The following is an 11,071-nucleotide window of genomic DNA, read 5'->3' as shown; positions in this document are numbered from 1 at the left end:
GGGTAATAACTGCGTTTGTTACACGAAACAAAAATAATTGCATATTTCTCTCATTCAGGCTCATGTCTAATGCATGCCATTGCTACTAAAAGTCGACGTATAAAGTCATATCGTGGGTAACAAATGGGAGTTACATGTGTGGTCAATGTTAGCCAACATTAATATGTTGGCTATTTTGTGTTTTTGGTATCCGTTTAAAAATTATGTGTTTCATGCATGTCGAGATATACAAAAGATAAAAAAAAGAACTTGGTAATTTTGACTATAGTATTAGTTGTGTTTTGCTTTTCAACCGGACGTTGTGTTCACAAAAAACCAATCCTTTTGTTGTGTCTCCACACCCAAATGAGCTTTGACAGAATTATGTGTGTTAGCATAACAAAAATGTTCTTTTCTAAAATAACGTATGGAAGTAGATTGTAAGATTATCCATGTTGGTGTAATGATATTAGTTTTTTAAATGTGTCACGTCAGCTTTATAATTACCATTATTTATATTTTGAGTCGTGTCATGTTATGTTATTTTGAAATTACCCTTTAGTCTTTTTTAGTTCCGTCATGCAATTATATTTATACCAATAATATCAATATTGTTTTAAAAGTAATTTTCACCCACGAATCAAAAAGTACGTTAAACTATTTAAAATATACCTTAAGCATTTAATTAAATAAATTTCATCAACATGTGTAACACGAATATTACAATCTCCAATTTATTTAGTTAATAATTATTAAAACATATAATAAAAATTCTTAGACAAACAATGATATAATAATAAGGGTGTCACTATATGTATCCTCCTCCCATAAATCGTCAAATCATTGGGGGCGGGATACACAAACACTATTACACTCATATAGAGGCATACAAAACAATTTGAAGATTTAAGGGTGGATAATACATATAGAAATTCCTAATAATAATACAACAAAACCCAAGTTGTCGTATGTTAATTAGCCACCAAATTGTGTTCAGTTTTGAAGTTAATTTTTGTTTTACTTTGTTTTTCAGTATTATTTAATAAAGTTTTATCTTTTCTATTTTACTTGTATACTACACACCATGTTTTTTTGTTCAAATAACCTATATGTTTTTGTTTTTGTTTTTCTCATTATATATATATATATATATATATATATATATATATATATATATATATATATATATATATATATATATATATATATATATATATATATATATATATATATATATATATGTTTAGGTTTATGTGAAACGGTCTAATTTTGTGAGACCGTGAGATGCATTCCTAAATCACTTATTTTATAAATAAAAAAAACGTTTTAAAATGCAAAATAATTGAAAATTTTCGATTTTTTTTTTCTTTCAAATATTGTTTTCGTCATTTATATTTTCCAACAAAAATTAAAAAACATACCAGAAAAATAAAAATAAAAATAAAAAATACCGTTTTTTTACATACTCTCGTAGAATATTAGAATATTCTAGTAGAATATTAGAATATTTACATATCTGACAAATCTAGTAGAATATTATAAGATTCTAAAAATCGTATTAGAATATTTACAGTGTAATATTCTATTAGAATATTTCATATATTTTTTCAAAAAAAAAAAAAGGTAATTTTTTTTAGGTAAAAAAAGTGACGAAAATAATAATTAAAAAAAGAATTTTCAGATTTTTCTTTTTATTTTGCATTTTAAAATTAGACAAAACTGCAAAAATGGTCCCTGTGGTATGCATTTTTTTGGGGTTTTAATCCAAACCACGACTTGTTTGGATTGGTGGTCCTTTTGGTTATGTTTGAACGTAGATTTGGTCCCTCGTAAAATTGAAATGACTATAATGCCCTTCTGTTATAATTTTTTATTTTTTCTCTATTTAATTTAAATGAAAAAGAAAATAAATAATTAATTTGGGTCTCTCTCTCTCTCTCTCTCTCTCTCTCAACGCAAAGAGTACAAAACAATCACCATTATTTGGATAAATCCATATAAATCTGGATGAACACTTGAAAAAACGCAAAACTTAAACAAACACCAAAAATTCTACATATGAACAAACCTAGAAATTGAAGATAATCTTGAACAAGTATGTATCAGTCCATATGAACACATTAATAAAACCATAGAATTGAATTAGGGCAGTAAATGATAAGAAAAGTCCAATCCATCTCGCCACCTTCTTCTCCAACATCAAAGAATAAGGAGAGGCAGCGGAGGTTCAGTGGTGGTTGTAGAGAAGGAGAATAGTCGTTGGAGATGCGATCGAAGATGGAGATGTAGCGATTTGAAGGATTTCTTGTGACGTTTATCTTTCCAGCAACTATAGCGATATGAAAGAGATCGAAAAATCGATGCACATTCACTTGAATTCGTACCCTAGAATATGGTTTGTTCATGTTTCCTACAACTATGGCGATCGATTCTTATGAGGTTTTCCTGCGACAGAGCGATAAACCAGTAGATGGGCTGGTGGCTTCCAGTTGTTAGGGTTTGCAGCAGCAGATCGAAGTTGATTTGCAGGTGAGAGGTTAGACTCTCGACATCAAGCTGATGAATTTCAATGTGATAATTTCTTAACCTAGATAAAAAAAACGAAAGTAGATATAAATGGGAGAGAAGTGTATTGGTGGTAAGTTATTAAGTAGATTCGTTTGCTGGTAGTGATTATACACAAAATAGTGAATGGATTTTCCTTTTTGATTTTGGGTTGCAGGTGATCTACTAAAAGAAAGACAAATAGAGAAGAAGGGGTGGGTGGGGAAGAAGACGATGGGAGAGAGAGAGAGAGACAGAAAGAAAGAGAGAGAGAGGGAGAGAGAGAGAGAGACAGATAGATTTTGTATTTATTTATTAATTATAAAATGGTTAAGAAAGAAAGAAAAATGAAAAATAAATATGTTAAGGGTATTTTAGTCTTTTTAATTTGGAGAGGGACCAAATCCGCAACGAAACTAGCTCAAAAGGACCACTAATCCAAAAAAGACGGGGTTTGGACTAAAACCCCAAAAAAAAGCATACCACAGGGACCATTTTTGCGATTTTGTCTTAAAATTATTTTTAGGTTGCATCTCATAGTCTCAAATGAACTTGAACCTCTCTCTCTCTGTATATATATATATATATATATATATATATATATATATATATATGTGTGTGTGTGTGTGTGTGTGTGTGTGTGTATGTGTGTGTGTGCGTTCTTTGGAAAACAGACAAATTACATATAACCCATCTTATTTTGGTTATCTTTTTTGTGGTTAGCTATTATATTGTTTTTTTCATTGAAAACTATTCAAGTCTTAAACATTTTTTTGGGTTATCTACAGAAAGTTCCAAACTATTTTCAAAAGTTTTAATAAAGTTCTAAAAGTTTTTTTTTTTTAACAGAAAAGTCCTAATATTTTGAAAAAAAATCATAGAATCTATCATTTGCTGTTCAAATATAAAAAAAACTTTTTCGTTAATTTAGGCAAAACATCAAAATATTGAGACTTTTCTGTTCAAAAAAAAATCTTTTAGGACTTTATTGAAATTTTTGAAAAAAATTCGGGACTTTTCTGTTAACTATTTTTTCATCTATTTACGTTATAACATATTATAGTAGGTAAAAGTGGAAATGTACGATGGTGGATGAATTTCATGTATTGTATCATAACAATGAGTATAACAGTGATCAAAGAAAACACAACCATCATAAATATAATTGAAAATGTTACATTGTTTCATGAGTTACATGTTTCAAAACCAATTACAATATGATGTCAAAAATGATTTGTCTGACACCTTAGCGTCCCATTCTCAAAAGCTTGTAGGTACCCGTTTTAGTGATTACCCGAGAATACAAGTAGTTTTGAAAGAGTGTCAACAATTAAGTTGGTAAGTTCATAAGCGTTAGTATGCAAATTTGAAATCCTTTCTTTATAAAAGTATTGGAAATTTCAGAAAAATCCAATGTTTTCCTTGTAAAATGAGTTGCAGTCTTAAGACCAAAAGAGCGAAATGTTCAAGTATTTTCCATAATTATAATAGTAAATGCAGTTTTAAATTATATAAAACCGTTTGAGCGAAAGAATCCCCGTAAACTATATGTATCGTTGTTTCCTATATGAGTTATTATAACCGTGCTAAATGACATGCTAAATGACATAGCTGGCCTGTTATGACATTCTTTAGGCATCAGAATGTTATGCCATTTGTCACCACAAACCTACCGGTCTAGCTGTTGCAAGCAGCTTAGGTGCGAGATTTTCAGTCCCTATATAGATATATATACAAGTATCACGCTCTCCTTACAAGAGACTCTAGTTATAATACAAGACTTTAGTTGGTATACTGATTAGTATGTGAAGACTTTAGCTTACAAATTTAATTTAACAAGTTTACGTGTAGTGTAAATGAAAAACCCTTTTGTGATGGAATAAATCCTTCCTTAGTAAGTTCGTAGTATAAATGAACCATAAACTATACCTATTATAGTTTATCCTACATGTTTTGTAGTGATGAAAACCTTTATGTGTATTATTATAACCTTTTCATGGAAATAAAATATTATGAAAAATAATAAATATATATTTCCTTAATATTACACACTTTGCTCAACATGTTACAAAGTGTTAATGAACCATAAACACCATTCTTCTAGTTTAACTTTCTAGTTCACGTTTTTTAGAAAAGTTATAGAAAAATCATCGTAAGTTGAAATCTGAATTCGTAAACTCTGAGAGTTTAGAAAACGAGTCTAATTTGTCCATAATTTTTATTATGGCCTTTAGTGGTCTCTCTCTAGTGTGAAAATGTTCATTTTCACTGAATGGTCCAAAAACTATTCTGAAATGACAGACAGTTTTGTAAAAATAACCATAAATTGTAGAAAAATCATATGAATGTGTGCGAGTAGTCCTTAGAAAGGTATAAACCTGAACTATTTTCATACTATACAGTTTTGAAAAATATTAAGTTTAAGATGGGTAAAACAGTTCGTGAACAGACCTCAACTTTTCTGGGAAAAGCTGATTTTTATGTTTAGATTATGTTTTAGTGATATGACTTGTATCCCCCCCCCCCCCCCCTAAAAACTTGAAAAACTCGAAAATGTAGGGTATGAACTCATCTTATGTGATTTCTTCTTGAGTGGAAGGTTGAGGATGAAGAGTTTTGAGTCGAGAGCACTTGAGAAATGCTTGAAGATTTCGATGATCCTATGAATGTTAACATGTGAATATATGTGTCGATATTTAAGATTGTTATGAAAATATGTAAGAACATTAGAAGTTGGAGGAACTACTTACCAAAAAGAGAAGGAAATGATCCAAGAATACTTCAAAATGTGTCTGGAAGGAGAGACAAATGAGAGTTCCTTTTAGGTGAAAAAGTGGATTTTTGAAAGAGATGGTGAAGTGATTTTAAATCTCCTAGAGGTTTCCTTATATGGAAGGAAATGAAGCAAGTGGATTAGTTGGTATGTGTGAAGGGATACTGATTTTACCAATGGAAAGCGAAGAAGTGACATAAAGGTGACATGAGGGGATCCACTTGACCCACTTGTGTAATATAATATGTCTTTTTATTCTTGATATTATTTTAAGCAAAAGTATGATATATATAATAAATCTTCAAAATGTGGATAAAATATGAGTTTAGGGGGTCTAAGATGTGAAAAAATATGATTTGGATGGAAGTCCCACATCAAAAACTCCTAAAACTGATGAAAAGTGCGAAACTACCAAAAATCCGGGATGAGATCCGAAATTGCGAAGCTGCTGATGCGAAAGGAAGGTTCAGTGTGAGGGCTGCTGATTCAGATGCGAATGTCTGAGGCTCACAGCGAAGGTGTCCGGTTTGAAAAGTTTAGGTTCACTGCAAAGGTCTCGTACGCGAAGGGTCTCGGTTCGTTGCTAGAGTCTCTTAGGAGTGCGAGAGTGAGGGTTTCGCAGGTAGTCTAGGACCCGAAGGTCTGCGATGGTTCGTAGGTGAACAGTAACCTGCGAGCCCTTCATGACCTTTTTGGTTTTCTCCTTCAGTTTCGAGTGGTTTTCAACAATTTGAAGGGTTGGGATGGTAAGGGTGTTTATGAAAAAGTTGGAAATGTGATTCTTATTATCCAACGAGATTTGGGAGACATTCGAGAGAGAAAGAGATTGTGTTTGTAGCCTGATCTATGGTTTTTGCCCCATAGTGTTAAGAGTTATGAGTGTTATCAATCCCTAAAGAATACATAGTTGAATTTATCGAGTTATTATGTTTCTCACCTTATTTAGGGTTTAGATTTCTGAACATATGAAACTCTTGAGTGATACTTTGTATTATAATAGTAAGTTGTATATTAGGAACAATAGAGTAAACCCTAACGTACTAGTGCTAGCTGAGTTGAATGGGTTGACCTATTGACTTTATTTGACCCTAAGTTGACAGTTATCACATACTCCAACTCGTCGAGTAGACATGGAAATAGATGCGAACATAAACATTCTATATGGCGAGTTGGAGCCTCACAACTCGTCGAGTTTCCCTGAAAATACATAAATAAGCTTATAAAATTCATACCTGAAAATTGGGATCTTACAACTTCAGGATTTTTATGCAACTATATCGGATTTGTGGGATCAGTTGGTTCTTACAGAACCTGATGTGTTGAAGGCTTACAGAACCTGATGTGTTGAAGGATTTTAAGCCTTATATTGATAGAAGGGAAGATGAACATTTGGGATAGTTCTTGATGACATTACATTTAGATTTTGAAGGCATGTATGGATCATCTTGCATCGCACACCTCTTCCCACTGTTGATTCGGTTGTTCATGAGTTGATTGCTAAAGAAACTCGTATCAAGTCCCATGCTCACAAAGGTCCTAAGACAGCCACTCCTGCTGTCTTTGTTGTTCCACAACGACCTTAGTCTTCAAACCAAAATCTTCCGAAAGTTGCATTTGATGAGTGTGCTTTCTGTAAGAAGAAGAACCATTGAAAGGTAAATTGTCCTTTGCTGACAAGCAAGGAAAATTATCAGCAAAAACAAACGCTATCACATGCACAGTCTCAACCTTCACAACAGAACAGGTCTTATGGACAATCATGTCCCTCATTTCCATCTTTTAGGCCACCAAAGTACGTTGCTGCTACACCTTCAGTTGATCATGAAACAGATTTTACACCACCATCAACCTTAGATCTGCAGATTTTTGAGTAGTTGAGATAGTTCATTGCTATCAATCCAACTACCATGTCAGCTTCCATGTCTCTTTCAGGTTTTTCTTCATCCAACACATCAAGTATTCCTTTATCCTTGTGGATATTGGATTCTGGTGCATTTCATCACATGTCACCATATTTGTCATCTTTATCTTCATTATCTTCTTGTACACTTGTTTTTGTTATATCTGCTAGTGCTACACTCGTGTTAGTAATGGGTGGTGGTTCTATTGTCACTCCTTATATATCTTTAACAGATGTGTATTACATTCCCACACTTGCTTTGAATCTTGCATCTGTTACTCAGTTGTGTAAATCTGGTTGTTGGGTCTTCTTTTCTGATTCATTATGTTGTGTACAGGACATTCGGCCTCGGAGGGTGATTGGAATAGGCTGTAGACTTGGGGAGCTCTATGTTTTGGAGCAACTACATGTTGTTGATGTTGCTGCATCTAGTGTCGATTTGTCGTCTTTTCGTTTAAACCCTTCGTCGTCTGTTTTTTTTTTATCTTTGGCATTCTCGTTTGCATATGTGCCAGTGTCTCGTTTATAGTTTTTGGTTTCTACTAGTGTTTTAGGTTCTTTGAAAACTGTTGATATTTCTAATTGTTATGGTTGTAAACTGAGAAATATTTTCGCTTTGCTATTTAATAAAAGTGTCACTCGTTCTGTTGCTCCCTTTGATATCGTGCATTACGGATGTGTGGGGTTCATCTTCGATCACCTCTAAATCAAGAGCTAACTATTATGTTTCATTCATTGATGATTAAACTCGTTATACATGGGTTTATTTTATGAAGTACATGTCTGACTTTTTCACCATATATAGTGAATTCAGAGCTCTTGTCAAGACTCAACACTCTGCAGTCACAAAATGTTTTCAGTGTGATTTGGGAGGAGAATTTACCTCCAATGATTTTAAACAATTATTGGCATATGATGAGACTATATACACCAATCCTCTTGTACATACACTCCTTAGCAGAATGGAGTTGCAGAAAGAAAACATCGACATCTCCTAGAAAAGGGAAGATCCTTACTACTTTCTGCTCAAGTTCCCAATATATTTTGGGGAGAGGCTGTTCATACCGTCTCTTTTTGAGATTGTTTAGTTGAGGTGGCTTCTTGTAGATATGGACGTTCACATCTCTCAGCCTACCCCTTTGTATTGTGACAACAAGAGTGCGATAATAATTGCCAAGAATTCAGTGTTTCATAAGCGCACAAAGCACATTGAGATTGATTGTCATTTCACACGACATCATCTCCAGAATAGCACTATCTCCCTTCCTTATGTTGCTTCCTTTTTGTAGATTGTTGATATTCTTATGAAGCCGTTGACTGCTCCTCGATTCCATTTTCCGTCTAACAAACTCTCAATACTTACTGTTATTGCATTGTGAGTTTGAAGGGGATGTTAGCCTAATAAGATTTTGAGATTTATCTTGTATTGGGTTTTATGATTGCGCATTTTGGTTAGGAAACCCTAATTAACTAGTCTATATATTATATCTTTCCCTTTTCATTGTGTTTGTACTTCTCTTTAATAATAATACAAAAACCCTAGCCGTTATATGTCTTTCACTTGTTAGTTTTCATTCTTAATATTAGAGATAGTGACCACCAGGTGGAATTTATCGGTGACCATAGGAGGTAGGAGAGGAGAGACAATATGGAGCTGTTGGGAAGGCAGAGATCACTGGTTGATGAAAGAAAGCTAAGGTGAGAGAAGAAAAAATTATAGATCAAGGATCTAGAAAGAATCTAATATCATGAAAGAGTTAATTATATGCCAAAATACATTCTCAACGTCCCTATACATACAAGAGGATCGGGTAAATATGGTTATCTAATAAGTTTTATGGCGAGACCATAGCAATAGTTTATAAAGCATCATCTTCCATGTTCTGCTCATGGTACCGCTGTTTCCTGTCCTTAACAATGCGGTTCTTTTCTTCAGTCAGTTTCTTAGATACCAACCCAAGTGACTCTTCGAGTGCTTTCATATGCTTCTGTCCCTTTGCAATTTTGCCAAGTTGGCTGTCATCATACGTTTGCTTTAATTGGTTGACAATCTTCTCTTGATGAGAAATCATCTCAGACTTCAACTTTGATTTTCCTATACAGTGGAAAACAAACATATTACTTTTGTTGATGTGCTTTTCACTTGCAATGTTGATAGTTCTAAACTCAAACCTTCATTATAGTTTCTGTAAGTATTCCATCCACCACGAACCAAGTGTGTTATGCTTAGGGGGCAAGCTGCACAAGAGTTTGATGTTATAATTAACAACAAGGATTTTATTTATTTATTTATTTTTTTTTACTCCCAACCACAAATAAAAGGTTTTAGAAGTATTGTATATGATATCACAGAATATATCTTTCAATAGAACAAGTCTGGGAATTCAAATGAACATCATTATACTTCTCTATATATGCTTCCTTAATTAGTGAACACAAACTGGATTTTACATATCTTCTTCAACACATGTATATATGCAAAAATCCACAGGTAAGGTAAAACAGAAAAAGAACATAATACCCGGTTTTTCCCCGTTGGACCGAAATGGAAACATTAGCCCCTTATTACCAAATATTCTCATTCCTGAAGGGTGCAATTTGTTGCCAACTTTCTCTTGTAAGGCTAGCACAGACTCAAGACAAACCACAACCTCAGCCATCGTAGGCCGTTGCTTGGGATTGCTATCCAAACACGAATCTGCAATCCGTGCAAACTCCTTCAAACTTTTAGGCATGATTCCCTCCCTTATATTACAATCAACTATTTGCTCAAGCTTATCTTCTTTGATAGATTCTTGAGCCCATCTTACTAAACCCCAATGTTCCTCATCAAGACTTTTATCCACTGCCCGCTTTCCACTAAGGACTTCAAATAAAACCACCCCAAATGCATACACATCAGACTTTCTCGTCAACCTACCCGTTGTGAAGTAGTCTGGATCTAGATATCCAAAAGTTCCTTTCACAACAGTATTTACATAAGTGGAAGGTTGATTTATCGGACCTAGTTTGGACAAACCAAAATCTGAAATCTTAGCATTCCAGCTTTCATCTAACAATATATTAGAGCTCTTCACATCGCGATGTATAACTCCATGCTTTATACCCGTACCAGTGTGAAGGTAATCTAACCCACGAGCCACCCCTATACATATTTTGAGTCGTTGCACCCAAGATAAAGGGGTCTGAAAGTTGTGGAGATGATCTTCAAGGCTTCCATGGGGCATGTATTGGTAAACAAGGATCATTTCTTGCCTATCATTGCAATAACCAATCAAAGGTACTAAATGACAATGTCTTAACTTAGTGAGGATCGCAACTTCAGCCCAAAACTCTAATGCTCCTTGATTAGAAGCTGAATCCAACCGCTTGATGGCAGCAATGAAATGAGTTTCCCCATTTGTGATGGTTCCTTTGTAAACTATGCCAAACCCCCCACGCCCAATTATCAATGACTCATCAAAGTTTCGGGTTGCCAAGTGAATCTCAGAAATGGTAAGCTGACGGCAGTGTTGTGGCAACTCTATGGATGAGGAGGATTCAGCATCCATACTGGTAGGAAAGGAGTTCTTAGAGATGTGAAATAGGACTAGAGTTTGGAAGGTATTTCACAATGTATGATCGATCATATACATATATGCACTAGGGTCATGGGTGAAAGCATTTTGATATTTTTATTGCTTATTCATAGTCAAACGTAAATATTTAATATTACTTACTCATAGTCAAACATACGATTTCATATTCCTGGACACACAAAAGAGGTTGGTTTGACATTTTGTAGATATGACAGTATTAGGGTTCACGTCACATTAATTCACTATTTATGTTTAACAATTGAAAGCTCACCATCACCACCTGTTGTCAAGACAGAC

General features: G+C 33.9%; 1 protein-coding gene across 1 annotated transcript; it reads right to left on the bottom strand.

Moving 5' to 3' along the window:
• Window positions 1-8,932: 8,932 nt before the first annotated feature.
• LOC145046113 (putative receptor-like protein kinase At5g38990) lies at window positions 8,933-10,817 on the bottom strand. Its single transcript, XM_078994397.1, has 3 exons — window positions 9,718-10,817; window positions 9,369-9,434; window positions 8,933-9,291 (listed from the first exon to the last, which is right to left on the bottom strand). Exons 1-3 carry the CDS (start codon window positions 10,745-10,747, stop codon window positions 9,056-9,058), a joined length of 1,332 nt encoding a protein of 443 aa, XP_078850523.1. The 5' UTR covers window positions 10,748-10,817; the 3' UTR covers window positions 8,933-9,055.
• Window positions 10,818-11,071: the final 254 nt, after the last annotated feature.

Source organism: Lactuca saligna, chromosome 5 (assembly GCF_052625555.1).
Source record: "Lactuca saligna cultivar CGN05327 chromosome 5, ASM5262555v1, whole genome shotgun sequence".
NCBI lineage: Eukaryota > Viridiplantae > Streptophyta > Magnoliopsida > Asterales > Asteraceae > Lactuca > Lactuca saligna.
The sequence above is the reverse complement of the archived record's forward strand: the minus strand, read 5'-3'. Positions and strand labels throughout refer to the sequence as shown.

Excerpts from the sequence above, each read along its gene's own strand:
- LOC145046113 (XM_078994397.1), bottom strand. The coding sequence starts at position 10,747 with ATGGATGCTGAATCCTCCTCATCCATAGAGTTGCCACAACACTGCCGT. Across the intron at positions 9,435-9,717 it reads GTCCAACGGGGAAAAACCGG|CTTGCCCCCTAAGCATAACA; the intron begins GTATTATGTTCT and ends ACTCTTGTGCAG. Across the intron at positions 9,292-9,368 it reads TTACAGAAACTATAATGAAG|GAAAATCAAAGTTGAAGTCT; the intron begins GTTTGAGTTTAG and ends TCCACTGTATAG.